At 41.0% G+C, this 24,551-nt stretch overlaps 1 protein-coding gene across 2 annotated transcripts; it reads right to left on the reverse strand.

The window, feature by feature from the left end:
- Positions 1-4,037: 4,037 nt before the first annotated feature.
- On the reverse strand, positions 4,038-24,539 carry LOC137320882 (arrestin domain-containing protein 3). 2 transcript variants are annotated; one of them, XM_067982831.1, is made up of 8 exons: positions 24,018-24,536; positions 20,292-20,373; positions 18,035-18,182; positions 16,430-16,532; positions 15,364-15,620; positions 11,037-11,199; positions 10,246-10,400; positions 4,038-5,759 (listed from the first exon to the last, which is right to left on the reverse strand). In XM_067982831.1, exons 1-8 carry the CDS (start codon positions 24,295-24,297, stop codon positions 5,694-5,696), a joined length of 1,254 nt encoding a protein of 417 aa, XP_067838932.1. In that variant the 5' UTR covers positions 24,298-24,536; the 3' UTR covers positions 4,038-5,693. The 2 variants fall into 2 exon arrangements, with proteins under 2 accessions (XP_067838932.1, XP_067838933.1); XM_067982832.1 differs by lacking the exons at positions 4,038-5,759; positions 10,246-10,400 and adding exons at positions 14,745-14,829; positions 14,950-14,995 and having other exon boundaries at positions 11,112-11,199; positions 24,018-24,539.
- Positions 24,540-24,551: the final 12 nt, after the last annotated feature.

Here is a 24,551-nt window from a genome sequence, read left to right on the forward strand (position 1 = left end):
GGAGGTCCAGGATTTTGACCCAGCGACGATGAAGGAACGGCGATATATTTCCAAGTCGGGATGGTGTGTGACTTGGAGGGGAACGTGCAGGTGGTGTTGTTCCCATGTGCCTGCTGCTCTTGTCCTTCTAGGTGGTAGAGGTCGTGGGTTTGGGAGGTGCTGTCAAAGGAGCCTTGGCGAGTTGGTGCAGTGCATCCTGTAGATGGTACACACTGCAGCCACTGTGCACCGATGGTGAAGGGAGTGAATGTTTAGGGTGATGGATGGGGTGCCAATCAAGCGGGCTGCTTTGTCCTGGATGGTGTCGAGCTTCTTGAGTGTTGTTGGAACTGCACTCATCCAGGCAAGTGGAAAGTATTCCATCACACTCCTGACTTGTGCCTTGTAGATGGTGGAAAGGCTATGGGGAGTCAGGAGGTGAGTCACTCACCACAGAATACCTAGCCTCTGACCTACTCTCGTAGCCACAGTATTTATATGGCTGGTCCAGTTAAGTTTCTGGTCAATGGTGACCCCCAGGATGTTGATGGTGGGGGATTCGGCGATGGTAATGCCGTTGAATGTCAAGGGGAGATGGTTAGACTCTCTCTTGTTGGAGATGGTCATTTCCTGGCACTTATCTGGTGCGAATGTTACTTGCCACTTATGAGCCCAAGCCTGGATGTTGTCCAGGTCTTGCTGCATGCGGGCTCGGACTGCTTCATTATTTGAGGGGTTGCGAATGGAACTGAACACTGTGCAATCATCAGCGAACATCCCCATTTCTGACCTTATGATGGAGGGAAGGTCATTGATGAAGCAGCTGAAGATGGTTGGGCCTAGGACACTGCCCTGAGGAACTCCTGAAGCAATGTCCTGAGGCTGAGATGATTGGCCTCCAACAACCACCACCATCTTCCTTTGTGCTAGGTATGACTCCAGCCACTGGAGAGTTTTCCCCTGATTCCCATTGACTTCAATTTTACTAGGGCTCCTTGGTGCCACACTCGGTCAAATGCTGCCTTGATGTCAAGGGCAGTCACTCTCACCTCACCTCTGGAATACAGCTCTTTTGTTTGACCATGTTTGGACCAAGGCTGTAATGAGGTCTGGAGCCGAGTGGTCCTGGCGGAACCCAAACTGAGCATCGGTGAGCAGGTTATTGGTGAGTAAGTGCCGCTTGATAGCACTGTCAACAACACCTTCCATCACTTTGCTGATGATTGAGAGTAGACTGATGGGGCGGTAATTGGCTGGATTGGATTTGTTCTGGTTGAGCGTGACCAGTGCCTCGATACTGGAGATATTAGCCTGGGAGAGAATGCCCACGTTGGTATGCCTATCCTGCCAGTGGATTTGCAGGATTTTGCGGAGGCAACGTTGGTGATATCTCTCCAGGGATTTGAGGGACTGCTGTTCATTGTCCATGTTTCTGATGCGTACAGGAGGGCGGGGACCACGGCTGCTCTGTAGACCATGAGCTTGGTGCTGGATTTGAGGTCTTGGTCTTCGAACACTCTGTTCCTCAGGTGTCCGAAGGCTACACTGGCACATTGGAGTTGATGTTGAATTTCATTGTTGATGTCTGCTCGCGCCGAGAGGAGGCTTCCGAGGTATGGGAAATGATCCACGCTGTCCAGAGGCTCACCATGGGTCTTGATGGTCGGGGGACAAGTGTTGTGTGGCAGGAGCGGGTTGGTAGAGGATCTTTGTTTTCCGGATGTTTAGCCTGAGGCCCATTCTCTCATACGCCTCGGTGAATGTGTCGACGATAGTTTGTAGCTCGGCCTCTGAGTGTGTGCACACGCAGGCGTCGTCTGCGTACTGCAGCTCAATGGCAGAAGTTGGGGTGATCTTGGTTCTGGCCTGGAGACGTCGAAGGTTGACCAGTTTTCCGCTTGTCCTGTAGGTTAGCTCCACTCTGGCGGGGAGCTTCATGGTGATGGGGTGGAGTGTTGCAGCGAGGAAGATGGAGAAGAGCATTGGTGCGATGAAGCAGCCCTGCTTGACTCCGGTTTGCACTCGTATTGGGTCTATGGTGGATCCGTTGGTGAGGACCATGGCTTGCATGTCATCGTGGAGCAGGCGGAGAATGGTGACGAATTTCTGCGGGCAGCTGAACTTGAGGAGGATGCTCCACAATCCCTCACGGTTGACAGAGTCGAAGGCCTTTGCGAGATCGAAGAAGGTCAAGCACAGAGGTTGATGCTGCTCCCTGCACTTTTCCTGGACTTGTCGCGGACTAAAGATCATGTCCATTGTGCCTCTTGATGGGCGGAAGCCGCATTGAGACTCAGGGAGGAGTAATTGTGACCATCTTCAAGAAAGGAGATGGGTCCGACTGCGGAAATTAGAGGGATTTCCCTATTGTCCGCCACAGGAAAGATCATCGCGAGAATCCTCCTCAATCGCCTCCTTCCAGTGGCCAAAGAACTATGTTGTACCTTCACCATTTTCGGGTACATCTGGTTCTGCTCCTCATTGAACCAGGGTAGGTCATTTGGCTTGATGGCGATGGAGGAGTGAGGGATATGCGAGGCCAAGGGGTTAGGTTGTGGTGGAATACAATTCTGCTGCAGCTGATGGCCCACTGCCCTCATGCAATGCTGAGTTTTGGGCTGCTAGATCTGGCCTCGATCTATCTCAGTGGTAGTGCCACACAACACGACTGAGGGTGTCCTGAGTGTGAAAATTAACATTAAATAGAAAAGTTAAGATTTTCTACGCCATGACCATACTGTCTGTTTACAATGGTTCAGGGATTTGATGACCTAAATTTTATTATTCTTGATTAAAAAATGAAACATGAAGGAAATTATTTTCATTCTTGGTCAGAATTTCAGACAAATTCCAGCTAACTAAAAAATAACATTTCCAACATTGAAAAACTGAAAATGTGCCAAATTCTGGGGGAGATCAAGGAAAGCAGAGTAAAAACAATCTAAGTTAGGTATTAAATTGGATAATTCTAATCTAACCATACAAGAGGCTCAAAGTGTTTTTTCTCTTCTTACAGAAAATAGGTCAGTGCTGTTGGCCTTGGTTTTTCCACTGTCTAAACCAGGAACAGCTGCACTGAATTTAGAATGAACATGAAGCAAGACAGATTGTCCAGCTAGATAATCCATTACTCCACTACCGAACACAGGAAATCTTCAATCCATTTTTACATTGGCTGCATTGATCTACCGTCCCTCCCCAAATTATGCACTTCAAGGATTGATTATATGGTAAAATTCCATTGGTACTGGTAGTCTTGTGGTTCCTCAGCCTTATATTCATTCTTCATGGTGAATCTTGACATTTGAGTGTTGGCAGGCCATCTGCACTGAGGGGCATCAGAACTGAGCTCCATCCCTTACTTACCAGACATTCGCACACATACACATTCCAGCAGGGGGTGCCAGATAGCAATAACCCTGGTCCATTTTTCCTTTGCCTACCCCTAGGGCTCTAGGGCCAATTATAGAGCTCCTACTAACATCCTGGCTGAGATCAGCTCATTCAACACAGAAATCAAACCTGGAATCTCCCTGGTTTGGGCATTTAGCAACAGAGCCATTTGGACAGATTTAGCTACATTATTGTGTATGTGTTTGAAAGAGGCAGAAAAAGTAAAAAAAACTGCAAAAATTCAATAGCAAAACATTTTAATTTTATACGAACAGCTAAACAAAAATTAAACCATACAGAACATGGATTGTTGTCTCCTTAACAAAATCTACAAAGATAATTACAGCACCAAACTAAAAAAAAGTCTGTACACAGTCAAGGAAAAAACCTTACAAAAAACATTAAATATTGCACTTGGTTTCTAGAACATTTTGGATTTTTAAAATATTTATTCCTAATTTTTAAATCAGGAAACTAAATTGAATACTGGACTACAAAGTCCTTTTTTCTTACATTAGGGATCGACCAATATCTAAGAAATATATATTTAAAAAACATTCTCATATCAATTCAGTTTCAGCAAATACATCTATATCTGAAGTATTGAGAACTCCATTCAAATAACTGCACTCAAGATCTGAAAAGCAAAGAAAAACTGAACATCATGAGTAATGACCAGCCATCTTTGGCCAATGAAGGGTGCAGAATAATATTGATCGATCCCTTGTTTTATTTTTTGTAATTTTTCTTGTGTGGAATCAGGTTTCACACCTGCTGTAGACATAAGCAATTGTTGATCCCTAGTTTTGAAAAAAAGAAATGAAGGTTGCCCAAATGGAAACATCAAATGCCCTATTATGCCAACTACCCCACAAAACAATTTGTAAATTAGGGGCACTCGCAAAATGCTGTGAACCTCAATGCCCTCTCCCCACAATGTAACTGAAAAATACACAGCGCAATAAATACAGTCAAACCCTTCCACATAACTATTCCATGTTTGTGCTGCACTTTTGTCAATACAGAATAGCATACTTCACTTGAATTTGTATTCTTTACAAAAAGGCCACTCTTGGAATAAGACCACTTGTACTCAATCCTGCGACTGATCCAATTGGAAGAGTTTGACATTCTTTCACAACAAAAATGCCCATTACTGGTTCTAAAAGTTTCAACCTTGGTGAAACGTGTAGCTTCCAGTACTAAACAAAGTGTTTAAGTCCTTCAGACTTTTAGAATGTCTAGAATTGCTGATATTTTCTTGAGGAAACAGGTTAACCAAATTTTGGCCCAATTCACTGGGAACAGGGTAACAACATCAAAATATGGAAGGCGAAAAAATAATGCTTCATTGTGCAAGTAAATATTAAAGTCAAATGTGGTGGTGGGGGAAAAAAAAGAGAATTCAAAGTCCATCCAAATTTTGCAAGTGTCCCTCATTTTAAAACAGTGCAATTTAATCAAAATACAAAAAAAAGAGAATACCAACAATTTGGCAAGTGACAAATTCACCTGAGATTTGAGTGTTTTAGGCAGTCTGAAACACAAAGCTACTCTGTATATAGTAGAAATGCAACAAATAGGAATAATGACAAAATACAGTCTCCCAACAATAGAAAATTAACCTAGAATCTTCTCTGTAGCCTTATTCCAGGTTTTTGATCTGTTGCTATTCTACTACAATAGGCTGCAAAAGAACAAACAGCAACAAATATTGGCTTGAAGGCATTTGATGTTTTAAAAGAAGCCACAATTAGGTTGGTGTTGCAAGGCCAGCCTGAGAAGACAATACTGAGCACGTGCAAAGCAGGTACAGTCCAGGCTACATAACATCAGTGCATTCTGTCAGTTTTGTACACTGCTGACTTGATCTTTGAACTGTGCAGACCCCAGACAAAAATCAGTAACTTGAAGTCTGCAGCCTGCAATTCACCACAAACAAAAATAATAAACAGCCATCATCAAGACTGAATGGAATATGAAGCGCAACACAAGCACTGAATAATATGTGCAAATTTCAGTTAAGGGCGAGAACCCCAGTAGAATGGTGTGAATGTCAAAGACATACTGTGGCCACTGTCCACTTCAGCTGCTTCTTGTTTGTGCCACATGAAAAAGTTACGATTTCTTCCGGCATCTTCAGCAGCTTTCTGTTTAGGCCACAGATTTTCGGTTTCATTAGCATAGGCTGTCTCTGTCTATCCACTGTTATAAATCATCACCGAGTTTCCTCTTCATGTTGAGTCTTCTGTCCTCAACAGTGCAGTGATGCATTTTAAAACCGTCGTGAAAGAATAGGCTCAATAGCCACATAAAGCCGATCAACGGGAGGAACAACACGGGTTTATTTCTCTGTTCTGATTTGACTGATCTGGATTAGGATCAATCTGTAAAATAAAAATTAATTAAAATGAATAAATAAATGTACAGACAGATCCCCAGTTCACAACATTTTGAAATAGAACAATATGCTAAGCACATGCACCAAGGGGCTCTGCAAAGATATTCGGGCAATTACATGACCTTTTTTTTTGTATTTACAAAAGTTCAGTAGGTAAATGTACCATCAATCCTACATTACAACAGTGACTACACTTCAAAAGTACTTCATTGACTGTAAAGCACTTTGGGACGTCCTGAGGTGTGAATTGTGCAAGATCAATGCAAGTCTTTCTTTCTTTTATTGAGCCATACAGATCAGGTTTGACCTCTGATCCATGTCTCAACCAAGTGATGCCAGCCATGAGCCTGGGTTGTCGTCAGGAGAGGAGGGAGAAAACTTGGAAAAACAGGAACAACAGAACAGCAAAAAAAAAGGTAGATAGGTGGGGCTGATCCATGATAAAGGGATAGTTTAATGGTTGAGTCTAATAGGCCGTTTTCTGTCCCTAAAATCTCTAGGCTGGGAATTTCCTCAAACGCATAACCGGCAATTTATGCTGAAATTTACACCGATCTTGTCGTCGAGAACTTACAATGAAATTTTGAGACTCTCATTAGCATATGCCGGACCGTAAAAACAAGCGGAAATCAGTGTAAACAATCGGTGCCCAAGGAAAGCACAGAACTTACTCCAGATTCCTTCTTTTAAGTATGAAAATTAAAAGTTTCAAATCATCCTTTATGCACATTAGGCATGCATCTTTAAGAAAATGTAATTGTAAATGCTTTTCAATTTTTAATATAACTCACTCTGATGCTGTAAAAATGCATGCAAAGATCCAGTGAGCAGAAATTTAAAAAGCGCGTAAAACAAAAGCCATAAAACACTGAAGATATGACTTTGGGTCCTGCTGCACCTAAAATATTAAGCATAAATTTATGATACACCCGTTCAGAACGGGCATAAATGCAGGAAACTAGTGTTCTTGATCTTTTGCATGGTGGGGGAGCTTTGTTAATGAGCGGTGGAAGGTTTCAGCATAGGTTTCACTGAATCAGTGCAAAACATCGAGGAAATTTGGGCGTAGCGTAAAAATGGGCGCAAAGCACTTACAAACAAATGTCTTCGATTTTTTGCGCTGAAAATTGGCATTACACCGTACTTGTGCCATTGTTTTGGCACAAGTTTTCAGGAATTGTAGTGATTTCTGCTCTACATCTAAAAGTTTATTTGCAAAATTGTCCAACATAAGGTAGCTATGATCAGGTGGCATCCTTAACTGACTTTCTATTGAAAAGCAGCAATCTAAATTATTTAATAATTACTAACTGATCGCTCCTGGCATTGCGCACAGGGATGTTCTGCATGGTGCTATTTTGAGCCAGGAAATGAAGCAAGATGGGGGGCTTGGGAAATGGAGCATGGCTACACAGACGGGGGCAAGCAGTGCAATACAGAATTTAAAATAAAAACCACTAGACCTCAAAAGAACGAGGTGTTTAAGAGCACTGCGATGGTGTGATGGTAGTTGCCGAGAGAACTCTTTCCCCCTAGATCTGATTTCCAAACAGAAAGCTGTATATGGGGGTGGAGAAGGATTTTATTTTCCCCCAAACAGAACATTGGGATGTCTCTTTAAAAGCACCAGAATTATTTTTTAATGAATGAGAGCAAGACTGGTCAGTCACAAAGAATGTTGTGACTTCCTTTTGGAAAGCCCTACCCTACCTCTGCAGTACTGGCATTGCTTCACCATTGGTGGCTGTACCTTCAGCTGCCTAGGCCCTGAGTTCTGGAACTCCCTCTCCAAACCTCTGCGCCTCTCTATTTCTCTCTCCACCTTTAAGACGCTCCTTAAAACCTACTTCTTTGACCAAGCTTTTAGTCACTTGTCCTAATATCTCCTTATGTGGCTTGGTGTCAAATGTTATTTGACAACGTTCGTTTTACTACGTTAAAGGTGCTATATAAATGCAAGTTGTTGTTGTACTGCATAAAGGAGAAACACAACCAGCCGTAAGCTGCATTCTGGGACTTGTAGTCCACAGAGCAATATTCACATTGGCACTGGTGCATTCTGGGAATTATAGTCCATTAGTGCGACATGCAGTGTGACAGCATAACTCAGGCCCCAGGGTTCACAGACAGGGATAGGCTTGTGTGGGAGAAGCCTTTTGGAGGCATTTCTAATATATGTTTTTTTGTGTAGGCTTAGTATATTTTTCTATAATTTAATGGGTTAAAGAGACAAAAGGACATGTCATTTGGGAAAAATCAGGAAGATGAACATATTACAGTTGGAGGTGATGCAGCTGAATAGGTGCGTTAGTGTCAGAGAATGGGAGTTGTGAAGAAGACATCAAAAGGATTGGACTTGCTTCTGCTGCTTTTGAAGGATTAAGCAGGATATGGAAGGCTAAAGATATTTTGGTAAGAACGAAGGTAAGAGTTTATGAAGCAATGACCATCCCTATATTATTATACAGATCCGAGTGTTGAAACATGAGAAAAGTTGACGAACAAAAGATACTAACAGCAGAGGTGAATTGGTTGAGAGGAATGTTGGGAGTACCAAGGATGCAAACATCAAGAATGATATAAGAACTCGGCATGGAACAAGAAACAATGCTTATACAGAAGATCAGAGAAAGAAGAGTGCGATGGTTTGGGCTCGTTTCAAGAATAGAATCAGCTAGAATATCTTTCACGGCCCTGCAAAGAGAGGTATATGGAACAAGAAGCTGAGGAAGACCAAGGAAGCGCTGGATAGACAATGTCATAAGTGACTTCTCACAGAAAAGGATACAAATGGTTAAACTACATTTAGAATACTGTGAACAGTTCTGGTCTCCAGAAAAAGGATGTAGATGTAATAAATTGGATAGCCAGGTGATGAAGGATACAATACTAGAACCTGATCTTCAGTTGCTTTCAAGCCTTTATTCACAGAGATCCACGTTACCCACTCCATAGATAAGCTCTCATATAAATGGATAGAGTCCCCAATTGATACGCACCACCTGAATACAATTAACACTAATTGATATAAATCATATGGATACAATTAACAGTAGAGGCACTGGAGAGGGTGCAACAAAGATTTACAAGAATGATACTAGAACTGAGAGGTTATAACTATCAGGAAAGGCGACACAGGCTGGGTCTCTTTTCTCTCGAAAACAGAAGGCCAAGGAGTGACCTAATAGGGGTCTTTAAAATTATGAAGGGGTTTGATAGGGTAGACATAGAGAAGATGTTTCCTCGTGTGGGGAGTCTAAAACTAGGGGTCATAAATATAAAGGTAGTCACTAATAAATCCAATAGGGAATTCAGGGGAAACTTCTTTACCCAAAGAGTGGTTAGAATGTGGAATGTTCTACCACATGGAGTAGTTGAGGCGAATAACATAGATGCATTTAAGAGGGAGCTAGATAAGTACATGAGGGAGAAAGGAATAGGAGGATATGCTGATAGGGTTAGATGAAGTAGGGTGGGAGGAGGCTTGTGTGAAACATAAACACCGCCACATTGCAGTTGGGCCGAATGGCCTGTTTCTGTGCTGTACATTCTGTGTATATGGCTGAAGTGGCCAAGCTAGTTCAGAACTGACAACAATGGAGTGAATCCATCGTTGCTGCTGACGGATGGGAATTTAGTAGTAGCAGTAATCATATAAAATATTATTTTTATGGTTATATATTCAAATGAGTTAGAAATAAAAACAGCAGCTAGAACCACTTTGGAATATTTAACACAGGGACTCGATTGTTGAAATTTCAGCCTTTCAAATGATTGCTTTTTTGTGGGTTTCTGTGGAATTTTTCCTGATGAAGCAGCTGTGTTTTTCCTTCCCTGCACCATTTGCATGGCCTGGGAAACTCAAAGGCCTGCCTCCTGGCTGGGCCTTGCACTAGCATTTACCCCCCCCCCCCCGCCCCCGATGTTGAGGCGTAACTACAGCCGAGGCTTTCAGCTGTGGTCCTATCCACTGAGATCGACTCCTTCTAGCTACTGCTGGAGAACAGCAACTAGAAGGTCCCAAGTCCTTGCAATTGTCCAGATGGGGTGTTAAGATAATTTGTCAATTTGCCTGCTTTTTCTTTGGCCTGCCCCAGACCCCTGCAAATCCTCTGGTCTGTGGAGGTTCAGGGGCAGGCCCTTGCACCAAGGCTCTGCAGACGCCCCTCCAATGGAGTTCACAATGATCCCAGGCCAAGTTGGAATGCTTCCTCCCAACTCATAAGATTGGAAATGCTGGGGCTGCTCATATTACAGGTGCAGGCCCAATTATACTAGTTGGGGAAGCCCCAAATAATCCCAGGCAGAGGGAAGACCTGACATGCCAGGCTTGAGGAATGAGGAAATTGCAATCTAATTTCATGTGTTTTACAGTAAGGCCTTTAATTATATAGATTCTGTACACTCAGAAATTCCAATAAATAAGAAGTCCTCATATTTCCATTGTTCCAAATAACCTAAAAGACTCTTACCTCTGAATACACAGGTGGAGGCTGGTACCTAAATTCCTGGATGTAGGCGAACAATGGTCCCTCAAACACTCTTTCTAATTCATCCCGTACTGCAGTAGTAGCCAGATTATTCCGCCGTTGCTGCTCTGACACAATTTCTGCATAGCTAGGCGGAGCTAAAATGAGATGGAGCCATAGGTCATTATTTAAAATGAATTGCAGAGTTAGTTCAATCAACTGCAACGACAACACTGAATACAATATTAGATTCCTATTTTATTAGCCTAACACCCAACAGCGAATTATTAAAAAGATACATCACTGCTGCATTTATTTATGATTTCTTTCCACTTTTCACTTCTCCTCCCCTTAAGGCATTGATTCTTGCTGCTATATAGTTCCACCGCCATGGGCAATGTAGCAGAGTGCATGCCAATGTGGCAATTCTTTTCATGACAACCCAGACAGTAGGTGCAGGAAGCTATTCATCCATTAAAGAGTATCGCTGTTGCACCCAATCCAAGCATTCACACGGTTCATATTTTCCAACAGGTGCAACTGGACAGCAAGCAGAAGCGGGAACCCCAGGTGATTTCTTTTTAAATACATCCGTAGCCCAATCCCTGTGGCCAACTGTAGCGCAATAAATATTAGCCCAATTGAGATTAGACAACTCAGCACAGGCCAAGAATCAAACCTTGAACATTCTAGTCTGTCCAGCTAATTGCTACACTGGGTGGTCATTCTAACCAGTAGGCCAAAGGGCGAGTTGCCTCATAATGGATTACATTTTTGCCACAGCTCGTTCTTACCTTCAGGTCTTTCAGGCAGTGCGAGGCTTAACCAGTTCAAATTCATGCTACACTGGCTGCTAACGCTGGATGTTCGGCTGCCGAAGGGATGCAAGGGAATTGTACCAATAACTAGTGGTAAATTCAGGGTTAAATTCATTGCCCCAGGGATATCCACGTAGACCTAAGAAAAAAGAATTGAAAGTTTTAATCACTGACACTTATTTTTCCACCCCTCTTCAATTTTCTCCCCTTACCCCTCCGCTTCAGAAGGTGGTAACTTATGGTGGAGGAAGGTTCCAATGGTAGCAGCATAGCCCTTTGGTACCTCACCCAAGTGGCTATTTTTCACATGAACACATGGATAATGAAGGTCGGTGGGCCACTCCACTACTGGGGCACAACTAATCCAGTTTCCAATCTATAGCCATACACATGCACTTCCAGCATGGTCCCTGAATAGCAATCTGGAATGGGAAACCTGATCAGTTTTTAAAAAAAATAAACTACCATCTCCTAAATTCTGGAACCACCAAGGCAAAAGTAGTGACTTCACCAATGTCCGGCTGATATCACCTAACTCGGCAGAACTGGAATCAAAATGTGGATGCTTCTCGGTCTGCACAGCTCAATTATATACCATGATGCGCACTAACCCATTGAGCTTTGGGAGAAGGCATTGCAATTTACCTCTGAATGCTCCATAACTGAAAAGACAAGGTTAAACTACAAAACTTGTATTCAGAAATATATTGGTAAATTATGCGTAAAAAATTGGGCATCATCTCAAAAAAGTGGTATTATGCAGTTGATAAAGAGGAGGTACTAGAAAGGCTAGCTGTACTTAAAGTAGATAAGTCACCCAGTCCGGATGGGATGCATCCTAGGTTGCTGAGGGAAGTAAGGGTGGAAATTGTGGAGGTACTGGCCATAATCTTCCAATCATCCTTAGATACAGGGGTGGTGCCAGAGGACTGGAGAATTGCATATGTTACACCCTTGTTCAAAAAAGGATGTAAGGATAAACCTGGCCACTACAGGCCAGTCAGTTTAACCTCAGTGGTGGGGAAACTTTTAGAACTGATAATCCGGGACAAAGTTAATAGTCACTTGGACAAGTGTGGATTAATTAAGGAAAGCCAGCACGGATTTGTTAAAGGCAAATCATGTTTATCTAACTTGATTGAGTTTTTTGATGAGGTAACAGAGAGGGTCGATGAGGGCAATGCGGTTGATGTAGTGTATATGGACTTCCAAAAGGCGTTTGATAAAGTGCCGCATAATAGACTTGTCATCAAAGTTGAACCCCATGGAATAAAAGGGGCTGTGGCAGTGTAGATACGAAATTGGCTAAGTGACAGGAAACAGAGAGTAGTGGTGAACAGTTGTTTTTCAAACCGGAGGGAGGTGTACAGTGGCATTCCCCTTGGGTCGGTACTAGGACCACTTCTTTTCTTGATATATATTAATGACTTGGACTTGGGTGTACAGGGCACAATTTCAAAATCTGCAGATGATGCAAAACTTGGAAGTATAGTGAACAGTGAGGAGGATAGTAATAGACTGCAAGAGGACACAGGCTAGTGGAATGGGCAGACACGTGGCAGATGAAATCTAACGCAGAAAAGTACGAAGTGATATATCTTAGCAGGAAGAATGAGGAGAGGCAATATAAACTAACGGGTACAATTCTACAAGGGGTGCAGGAACAGAGAGATCTGGGGGTATATGTGCACAAATCTTTGAAGGTGGCAGGGCAGGTTGAAAAAGCAGTTAAAAAAACATACGGGATCCTGGGTTTTATAAATAGAGGCATAAGGTACAAAAGCAAGGAAGTTATGATGAACTGGATAAGTACTTGAAAGGAAAAAATTTGCAGGGCTACGGGGATAGGGCGGGGGAGTGGGACTAGCTGGATTACTCTTGCATAGAGCCGGCGCGGACTTGATGGGCCGAACAGCCTACATCCGTGCTGTAACCTTTCTTTGATTCTATGACAAGCTTTATAAAACACTGGTTCGCCACAACTGGAGTATTGTGTCCAGTTCTGGGCACCGCACTTTCGGAAGGATGTGAAGACCTTAGAGAGGGTGCAGAAGGGATTTACTAGAATGGTTCCAATGTTGAAGGACTTCAGTTACATGGATAGGCTGGAGAAGCTGGGGTTGTTCACCTTAGAGCAGAGAAGATTGAGAGAATATTTGATAGAGGTATTCAAAATCATGAAGGGTCTAGACAGAGTAGATAGAGAGAAACTGTTCCCATTGGCGGAGGGGTCAAGAACCAGAGGACATAAATTTAAGGTGATTGGCAAAAGAACCGAAGGCGACATGAGGAAAACTTTTTTTTAAAAACTCAGCGAGTGGTTAAGATCTGGAATGCACCGCCTGAGGGATTGGTGGAGGAAGATTCAGTCGTGGCTTTCAAAAGGAAATTGGAATAGTACTTGAATGAAAAAATTTGCACGGATACGGGGAAAGGGCGGGGGAGTGGGACTAGCTGGATTGCTCTTGCAAAAAGAGCTGGCACGGACTTGACAGGCCAAATGGCATCCTTCCGTTCTGTAACCATTCTATGATTCTATGAAACCCATCTATCTTGTACACTTTTTGAAAGATTATGCTATACGTATTGTATTTTTGTGCGATTCTTTAATGGCATGTAAGTTTCAAATAAAAATTCCCCCCTCAATTTTCTCCCCCTCCCCCCACTGAAGGCACCGACACTTGACTAGTATTCTACAGGTGCTGCTAGCAGCCGTTCAATAACTCACCCAAGAAACCATTCTTCATTTAGGACTCTAGATAGTAATCAGTTGCAGGCCATTCAGCTGCAAGGGGCATCATAGCCAGGCCTGATCCTGTTCTCAGCTGATGTTCACATATCCAGCGCTGCTGGTTACTGAATAGTGATCAGGAACAGGAACCATGCCAGATTTTTTCCCCCCTCCCTCAGTCAGGTGCACTGAGACACCCAAATTACTCTGTTGGCTGAGATCCACTAAACTCAGCACAGGTTAGATATCAAATCTGCAACCTTGATGTGTGGTGGCTTAGTACTACTTTTACCCACTAGTCTCTTGGGTGATCTCTTTGAAATGTAAATATAAAAATGAAACAAATTAAAAAAGAACACGAGAGCATCCCTTCACATAAATACCTCACCCGCCAGGGAGCTGAAAAATGTTGCATGAGCTTAAGATTGGAAAAAAATCTTTCCCTCCTAGGAGGGAAAAAAAATTGATAACACGATTTCCCAAGTTTTACTACAGGACTATTTTCAAATTCAGAACGATTGCCTTCATCACTGAAAGGAGATTTTGATTTGACTACACAGCAACAGGTGATGTGGTTTTTAATGACGCAGCATCAACTAAATTCCCCACAGGAACCACAGTTACCCTCAAGCTCATACACTTTTGCAGAAGGACATTAATAGATGTTAGTTTCTTAAATCTTGTTACACATCACAGTAACGTATCCTAGAATGGTCACAGTTAAGCTAACCCACCAAGAAAAAAAAAAGTATGCAGCGGAACTTTAAACTAGCAGGTTCCTAGAGAAAGGACGATTCTTCTAAAATATAAAATGACACTATTCCCAAGACAGTGAGTTACCAATCTCAACCGGGCCAGCGGAGGAGGGATAAGTGGAAGCTAACTGTCTCCCCATAAGAATAATAAAAAAATGTTTTAACAGTTTTAAAAACAGGGCAAGTCACCCCGCGCACCTCCTGGCAGCCGGTTACAGAGCGGCATTGGCCTGGGAGCAGGTCACCTTCACGCCCTCTTGGCCGGGATGTAGTGCGTGGTGATCTAGAGAAGGGAGAAAATAATTTTTTAAATGGGAAAGAAATACATACAAACATTAAAAAGACATTTTATTCAAATTTTTTTTTGTTCATCTTACAAACACCTGCATTCACAGAACGTTACCTGGGGAAAAGGGAATTTTGCATTCTTCAAGCATACAGCAGGAAACCTAAAAAAGGGTTAGGAAAAATATCAAGACCATGAAAATTTCCCATACAGTTACTTGGGCTTTCCTTGACAGCCAGTTTCCCAGCCTTGGTCAAGTTATTAGAAGGAGGGAAACTGGCTGGGAAAGAATCCCCACCTATCTCAGATGTTTCTACAAACTGAACATCCTAACCAAAGACTATTGAGCTAGGCCTGGGGGATGGGGAAAGAGAAGAAAATAAAAGGTGAGGAAAAACTAAGGCAAGAAAAAGATGATAGTACAGTAAACCTCCTTCTTTAAAGGACTGGTGTTACCAATGAAACGTTTTTCAATGATGTCCTCATTTTGCAATGTCAGCACACAAAACTGTGATTCAAGAAACCACCTACCGTCAGTGAATATTCCACACGGATTATACTGCAGTCTACAATCGAGGGGGACACTGGTGGAATTTTCAGTAATTTTCCATTCCAACTTTCTGTTTTTCCAGATGACAGTGATTCTCCTCGCAAGTTGGCTACAAGGTGTTTAACTTCCTTCATTTTCCCTTTGGCATAGAAAGTCTGTGTTTGGTAAATGGCTGCCTTTGGCACTACCATACGGGAAGAACAATTCTCAATTTCAGCAAATATGTGAATTGATTCACCTGCACAAAAGAAAAACACACGCACAAATGTAAATTATAATGTGCACTATGTCTGGAATCTGCATTCTTTCTCATTAAAAACAATAATTTAAAGTCTTGTTTAAATAATATCTAATGCATCAATCTGTTCATCAGTAGTCTTCTGTATTGATAGTATTTGTGCTTTTAACCTGCAAGGAATACAACTATCAAAATGGCAATGTGAATAGCACTGGTCTCAGCATTAACATTGGAAATCTGGAGCCATTTAGTTCCTTTCACAATTAAAATATTACTAGGTGGAGTGATTTATTAAAAGAAACATATTTTATTTAGTTTAGTGTAATTAAAAGCCAAGATTTGAAAAGAGGCACTAATAGAATTTGGAAAACTAGTTAACTAAATATGATGATTATTGTTGTAAAGAATCTCCCCCGTGCAAACCTTATCTGATTCTCTCCTGAAAGTGGTAATTCGTGCCAAGATATGGTCCCACTGTCACCAGCAACCATCTGGTACTCGACCTGAACATGAAGAATGGCCAGTTTGGCGTGGACAATAAATGCTAGCAGGCTATTCGATAAAGGCAATAGATGATAGCCAAGCCTAATCCTTGCCTCAACAGAAGTATAGGTGCACTTTCCAGTAAGGTTAATTGGAAGTAGGAATAATTGGATAGCAATTGGGAGTGTGAAGCCTGGCTCATTTTTCCTGTCCTAGGCCATACACATTGAAATTAGTTATAGCACCAATACTGCCGCCCGGCTGAGATCAGTTAATTTGGCACAGACCAAGGATTGAAATTAATTTTCAGCGCTCCAGATTTTTACCTGGTGTGTAGCCCTTCCGTTCGATTTTGGCACTTAGGGATATTGGGCCTGAGGAACAGAACCAGCAACAAAGAGTTTTCTCTTTTGTGCCTGCCTGTGGTGACTGCAAAAAGAACAGAAAGCACAGTAAATACCCCTGCTCCCCTTCAGAATAGACAGTCTCTCAGGATGACATATGGTGCTATATTAATAGCAAAATACCTGAAAATCTCTGCTCTACACTTTCAAGTGCAAGATATTAATGATTTGTACAGAGAATTTTACTACAGGCACGTCATCAATTTTGCACAAGAGTGCGTAATGTCAGTCCCATAGCTAGTGCACAGTAGTTCACCATTTTAATTGACAAGTTAAAATTAGTACCACTCAAACAGCACTGATAAGAAATGTTTTAGTTTGTTCTGAACTGTTTACAAGTTCAAACGTTGAGCATTGTTCACAAAAATATCCCTCACCACCATGAATGTTTACAAAGAAATTTATGGAAATCACTCTACAAAGTCAAGATTCTTTAACAAGGAACATCATCAGTATCAGGATTTAGGGGAATGTGAGGCAATTGTGAACTTTAGTTAAAATCCAATTAAGTATATGCATTAGTCTGTGTAAAAATGAGCTGGAATTTCTGCTCCTGGTCATTACCCAGTGATGTACTGTTAGAAATGCATTACATGTATGTCAGTTAATGACTGCATACAGCGTAGCTATGATGACCACTGTGGTGGAATAGTCTTACTTTTGTGTGGTATATCCTTTATTGTAGCTTCTGAAACATTTTATAGCCTTTTGCCTGAGCTGAGGAAATGCAGTCCGCTTGCACAACTATAAGGGGAACCAAAATGCTACAATATTTCACATGTGCATCTAGTTGCTGTTTCATAGTCTTTCCATTCTTAATAAAACTGTTAATTTAAGTAATTGTTTTAAAATGTGATTTTTTTCCCCAAATTTATTTTAAAAATCTAAGATCCATTCTCAATGTGAAAAAGTTTAATTATGGGCGTCACTTTCACTTCAGATTAATCAGGATTGGGGTTAAAGTAAAATCTGCATAGTGTGGGGTAGATGGGATTTAAAAATTCTGAAGACCAAATAATGTGTTTTTTTTAAGTTGATGAATGTGTCTGTTTCATAAGTGTTCGTGTCTGTCCGGAGAAACAATTTAAATCTGCTAAAGAATTTGTACCACTGTACTGAAGTTAAATAGGTTCATAATCTTAGATGGGAAATGACTTATCATTAGTTATGAGCTTACATTTAATTTAAGCAGAACAATGCATGTCTTATACAATAATCACCTATACTACATCTTGTAAGGATCTACTCAATTTTCAACACCAATTGATCATACTTTTAATTAAAACAGCAATTGTTTCATAAAAATGTAATGGCAACATTTCCTCTTTAAAGCTTTCTAATAATTGTAGCCTCGCTGTTTCAGCCAAGAGAATAATCATTTTGTTTTATTGTAACCACTTGGTTTCAATTACTGGGAGCCCTGTATTAACATGTTGCATCCTCTTTTAAACTGGTTAAATATGTAGATGTCTGGAGAAATCTTAAGAATTTTACATTGATAAGTTTGCAAAATTTTCTGGCACTTACCAGCAACAATGGAGTGTTAATGTCAATGTGTTCAAAGACGGTAAATTCTTTCTTCACTTTCATTACCAGCATCCACGGCCTGTGCAGTTCAGCTTTCACCCAATAGCGCACACTGCCATATTTGCCTTCAAAGGAGGTAGCTAATGGTCTGTCAGGAAAAAAGGATCATAAAACAATGACCACACAAAATACGGTACTAATTTGCAACACCAAAATCCACTTCATAGCAACCAATCGACACAACGCCAACAGTCAAGAGTTACTACAGAAAGTCTTTCAAAATTCATAGGGAGTTTAGTAGGTTGCAATAATTTTGATTAACAATTATAATAGTCCAGATCCCTTCTTTCTTCTGTGAAGACTTTCAGATATGCCAGGGTAGCAAGAGAAGGGGACATAAGCTCAGGGTTGCAGAAAGCAAATTTAGGACAGATGTTGGGAACTATTTCTTTACACTGCAGGGGGAAGATAATTGATAAACTATTCAAACTTAGAGAGAATAAAACCCCTGGTCTGGATGGATTGCATTTGCGCATGTTAAAAAAATGTTAGGAAAAAGATAACAGGAGCATTATTACATATATATAAAAATTCATTAGAAATGGGAATAGTGCCAGAGGACTGGCGGACAGCTATGTGATTCTTATATTTAAAAAGGGAGATAGAACAAGTCCAGGGAACTATGGACCAGTTAGATTAATGTCGGTGGTAAGCTTTACTCAAAGATGTGATAGAAAAATATCTAGAAACTGAAAATATAGTAAAGAATAGTCAGCACGGATTTTAAAAGGGAAGGTCATGCTTGATCAACCTTACTGAATTCTTTGAAGACGTAACAGATTAGACAAGCGTTATGCAGTTGATGCAATATATTTGGATTTTCAAAAGGCCTTCCATAAGACACTGCAGAGCAGACTCATGACTAAGGTCAGAGCATGTAGAATCAGGGGACAAGTAGCAGAATGGATAGCAAGCTGGCTACAAAACAAAAAAGAGAGTAGGGGTTAAGAGTAGTTACTCAGACTGGCATGTGATGTTCCACAAGGATCAGTGCTGGCATCACTGTTGGTTTGGACTCAGGAATCAGAAGTACAATTTCAAAATTTGTGGATGATACCAAATTTGGGGGGGTGGGTATAGTTAATACTGAGGAAGACTGCAACAAAATACAAGACGACATTAATAAACTTGGAGAATGGGCATGTAATTGGCAAATGAATTTCAATATAAGTGTGAGGTGGTACATTTTGATAGGAAGAATAAGGAGGCCACATACTCCTTGGAAAATAAGAGTCTAAATGGGATAGAGGAGCAAAGGGATCTAGGGATACAGATACACAAATCACTAAATATAGCGAAGTAGGTTAATAAGGCCATAAAAAAGCAAACAAAGCACAGGGGTTCATTTCTAAAGGGCTAGGATTGAAAAGCAGAGAAGTTATGATAAACTTGTATAGAACCTTGGTTAGACCACACTTAAGTATAACTGTGCACAGTATTCCATCAGGAAAGGTTGAGCTGGCTGCGGCTCTTTTCTCTAGAAAAGAGAAGGCCGAGGAGTGACCTGATAGAGGTCTTTACGATTATGAAAGAGTTTGATAAGGTAGACATAGAGAGGATGTTTCCACATGTGGGGGGGACCAAAACTAGGTGCCATAAATATAAGATAAATCCGGTAGGGAATTCAGGAGAGACTTCTTTACCCAGAGAGTGGGTAGAATTTAGAACTTGCTACCACAAGGAGTAGTTAAGGCAAATAGCATTAATGCATTTCGAGGGAGAAAAGAATAGGTTATGCTGATAAGGTTAGATGAAGAGGGGTGGGAAGAGGCTCGTGTGGAGCATAAATACTGGCATGGACCAGTTTGGGCGAATGGCCTGTTTCTGTGCTGTACATTCTATGTAATTCTATTCTGACAGTGATTATCATCTGGAATGGATCACTAGAAAAATTGGTGGAGGCCAGAACATTGGACTCATTTAAAAAAAATGCTGTGATGGGAAGACCTTTGGGTTGTTATTCTTAAAGGATGAGATCCAATGGGCTGAACAGGCTTCTTCATCAGAACCTCACTCAGGTGAAATGGTTTTGTGTAAGAAATTAGGGGAATCTCATCAACATGCAGCTTTACGATGCAAATCTACCATTATATAAAAATACCATATTCACATTTTGAAAAAAAGGTTTTTTTGCAAATTTAATCCAAGAAACACATTACAAGGAAGCAGCAGTAATAAAGAAAAATGCAAATCTTACATCTGTGGAAGCTCAAAGCTGAATGGGTACTCATGTCTGCCTGAAGGTATAGTGGTGAGGTCTTCTTCAGAATCATCATCATCTGAAAAAAAAGTATTAAATAATTTGAAGCAGTAAACCAGCTATTATATGAGTTATATACACATTACTTACCAAATGGCGAGATGAATAGTATGCGAAATGAAACTATTTACTTTATAACACATCTACATCCCTCAGTGTTTTTTTTCCACAGATACAACTTAGAAGAAAATAACATTTCTATTGGAAAAACAGACTGTTGGTAGCAGTTTGATACAACTGAGTGGCGTGCTAGGGCACTTCAGCGGGCAGTTAAGAGTCAACCACAATGGTGTGGGGCTGGAGTCACATTGACCAGATAAGAACGTCCATCAAGGACATTATTTCACCGTATTTTCTCATGGAAGTGCTGAAACAATACAGATGGCTTACATTATTCAAAGACCAATTATATAATATTTGTTTGTCAGTAGAAGGGCAATGAATGCAGAGCAGAATTTTTAAAAATCTAGATCGTTTAAGTATAGAGGACCTAATATTCAAGCAGGGAATTGGTGAGAAGAAAACCAGTGACGTTCTCGGTTTCTATAAATAGGCTGGGAGTAGTGCAGTTAACAATTTTCTCCTCTTGGTTCCCGGCAACCGAAAGCAATGAGCCGGTTACCCCTGTAGGGAATGGGGAAAGTACAGTAAGGCTGATTGTTTGGAGTTACTAGGCGATCTCCAGCGTTGTTTGAAGTGGTCCTATCAGGAGCCACAAGGTCCGAGTAGCTCCACCCTGCACCGCCACAGTTGAGCCTTTGGGGATTTTAATTTTACGATAAACAACTTGACCTTCCTTATTCTCCTCAATGACGTGACCGTGTTCAAAGTACCTCGATTCGTTTCCATATTAAGTTATACGTTTCCTGGCGGGCACCAGGATTTTAAAAAAATCAGCAAATTCTGTAACAACCTGATGCTGGTTTCCATTTACTGAGGACCCTTTCCAACTCTGCACCTGTCTGTTCGCATTGGGATCCCTGTTCCACCAAATCATCATTGGCTGGAGTTTTAATAGGAATTGTCAGTTTTATTAAAATACTGTTACAACACGACTTGAAATGTACACTCCCACATGATGGTGCATTATGAAGAGCGATTCCTAGTTGCATAAGGTTAAAAACAATTTCTTTTTTTGTTCTTAAAAAAAAAGGAGACATATTTAACAATGTAGCATTTAATTTAAAAAAAAATTGTTGCAGTATTAAAACCCTTTGTGTAAGTTTGCTTTCCTGCAGGGATCGTGCTGTGGATTGACTGGCTATCTCCCTGCCCTTTTCTGCCAGCTCAGCACGCCGGGCTTTGCAGTGGAGCGGTAAACAAGTAGCGAGCTGTCAATCAGCGGCAGGCAGCGCCTGAGAGCGGAGAAAGCCGGCCTGAACCGGCGCGAACAGCCCAGCGCAGCCGCATCCACATGGTATTCATCAGCAAAAGAGACAGGACAGAGCGCAGACTAACGTGCTGACTGAGAGGCTGGAGCCCAGAGCGATGGGAGGGGCGTCGCAGCACAGTGAACAGGCAGCACTGCAAACTGCAACTGCACAAAGATCCACCATGCATATTCACAGCAAAGGAATTATTTTTTTTTAAAAACACGTTGCAATGGCATTTTTGTTTCCCGCCACGAAATGCTGTGGACCCATAAACCTTTTACACGATTACAAAAACCCAAACGATCATTTTAGAATGTCAATTGAGATTGGTTATTCATATTGTATTTAACTGAAGACACGACGCTGACATTGCCGCTACTCTCAGCGGTCAATGATAACAATGAATCCCTAATAAATTTTGCATTTTCGCCAAGTGACTGGTTTCTAAATCAATGTTTCACTGCTGTTCCTTTCACAGCCTTGAACTCTTTTCAGAGGATTCTTTTTTGCAATGCTGATGACTTTGGGGGAGGGGGTGGATAGCAGAGGAAGTGAGATGATAGACAGCTCCATTGACCAAAGAAAAGTTAACAGCGCCTTAGCAACAGTCTAACAAACAGCAGGACCAATCGGCAGTCCGGGGAGGGGCAACTGCAACAAAGCTAAGCTGAACGACAGAAACTTGGGCAAGACACATAATACGAAACTTCATTTTTCTACCTTTTTTTTTGTAATGTATAACCGTGCATGAATACCCTTTGCAAACATTCGACGATGTCGGCTACAGATTAGGGGAAATTACACAAATGCCCAATAGTTGTTTTGAGATATTGGAAATAAAATGAATGTATCTGTCATTTTACTCAGCTGGGTCAGTGCAAATATTCATAGTTGTATTCTTGTCCACTAACTGAACCCTAATGGGAATTCAAGATGGATGCATAAGTGCACAAGAAAAAAAAAAGCACCCAAATTAAAATAAACTACATATGATGTCTGATATGTTCCTAAAATATCCTAAGAAACTGGATTCAAATAACGCAATTTTATGGCGGAAGCTTTGTAAATGAATAGTGTGGTGCGGTATCAAAACTGCACCAATACATGGGTATTCAAAAGGGTCATTTAAGGAAAATACACATTTTCATAGGCAATATACAGATATTCGAAGGTGCAAAGCAGCTGCTGTAACTTGTTTTTCTGCAAAATAGCATTAAGTCATCCTCACCATCTGACGGTCTAGACCAATGAGCGAAGAGAAGGCTCACAGCCCCCCCTTCTTCCCCCAATGCTTGTCCCAAACAGGATTGAACCGCTTTGAACAAAGGGTGGAAACTTAGGAAAACAACTAACCCTTTTTTAATGTTACTGAATTTACAATAGATTTGCAATAGTTTAATACATAATTTGCAATTACAATATTATTGGGACAGGATAGGCTATTGTACAAATCCACAATATAAAATCCATTTAGATGTCAGCACCTCATCTAAGTGATAGTGTCGAATGAAAGTAAATGTTACTGTAGGTAGTATATTTAGATAAAATAGAACCGTTGCATCAAATTAGTAATCATTTGATTAGTTTTTTTGAACAAACAAAGCAACCAGTTCTCGAAAACATTTTTGGACTGTATATTAAAGACTGTTAAATTCAAGGACTTAGTCTGGAAGCCATTGCACGCACGCAGGACATTATATAAATTACTGCAGTTCTAAAAAGACATTCAGGCATTACATTTCTATTATAACTTAAAGAGTTGTTGGTCTCAAGATCTAAGCACCGATTATTTTTAAAAAGCTTTGGTGAAGTTTGTGTCGCTATAATTCGATAGATATGTGATTCGTTGCATCACATTTTATTACAGAATGACGGGATTGATCAGAGACAAAAGGGATTAAAACCCCTATGAATCGGTGCAATAGCATTGCAACAAAATCAGTGAGGTACTTAACACGAAAATTTTGTTTTACAGCGTTTGCTATCCATCCCAAGTGTAACGTCTCACCACTCACTGGCAAACAAATTGACAGTGAAAGGTGAACCATAGGATACTGAACTTTTACATGTGAAGTTATGCCGGATTTTTTTCCTTTACCGCATACTGAGTGCTTTATAATATAACATAATTTTTTATAATAAAAATCCACTGTTCTAGAATATGTCCAGCGATCTGCCCTGGATTGCTAATATTTTACAGTATGGTTACAGTAAGCTGCACAAAGACTTTAAACAATGCAAACTTCCAGATCATATTTTTTAGTCTATTTTATTACAATTACAAGCTTACCTCTCTCGTGCCCGATTAATAGGTCTTTGTGGTTGAAATACTCCACTTCTTCAGTGTAGTTCTGAGTGTAGGCAGTATTAGAACCAGCGTTTCTCGATTCCGTCCAGCGCACTTTCGCCTGTCCTCTCGCATGGATTGTAAGAGATCTCACCCTGATTTCACCAGTAACTTCTATAATCACCCGTCCAGAGACTGAATCTCCGCTGGCATAGACGGGGATGTTGTTATCATTAGGACAGTCATAGCTTATTGTAAAACTCTTCACCTTTCCCAGCACCATGGTTTTATATATATATATATATAATGTGTGTGTATAAAAAATGTACAAAAAAATGAAGATCTGAAAAGTGGGATCTTCACCACCGATCAATGCCTTTGGCTGCAAAAGCTGCAGGCGCGACCAGTGGAATATTAAAAAGGAGCATCTGGATTTGGACAGTCAGAGATGCTGTTGCCCAGCTTTTGGTCTGTACAAAAGACGGGGATATCATACCTACCACCTCACTTAAAACGGTTTTGTGAAAAACAACCCCA

This window comes from Heptranchias perlo, chromosome 4, assembly GCF_035084215.1.
Source record: "Heptranchias perlo isolate sHepPer1 chromosome 4, sHepPer1.hap1, whole genome shotgun sequence".
Lineage (NCBI taxonomy): Eukaryota > Metazoa > Chordata > Chondrichthyes > Hexanchiformes > Hexanchidae > Heptranchias > Heptranchias perlo.

Bases quoted from the DNA above. Each gene is read 5' to 3' on its own strand.
- LOC137320882 (XM_067982831.1), bottom strand. From the start codon at position 24,297: ATGGTGCTGGGAAAGGTGAAGAGTTTTACAATAAGCTATGACTGTCCT. The intron at 11,200-15,363 runs GTAGGTGGTTTC...CTTTTTTCTTAG, and splicing joins GTGTGGAATATTCACTGACG to GTCTACGTGGATATCCCTGG. The intron at 5,760-10,245 runs GTAAGAGTCTTT...TTTATTTTACAG, and splicing joins CTCCACCTGTGTATTCAGAG to ATTGATCCTAATCCAGATCA.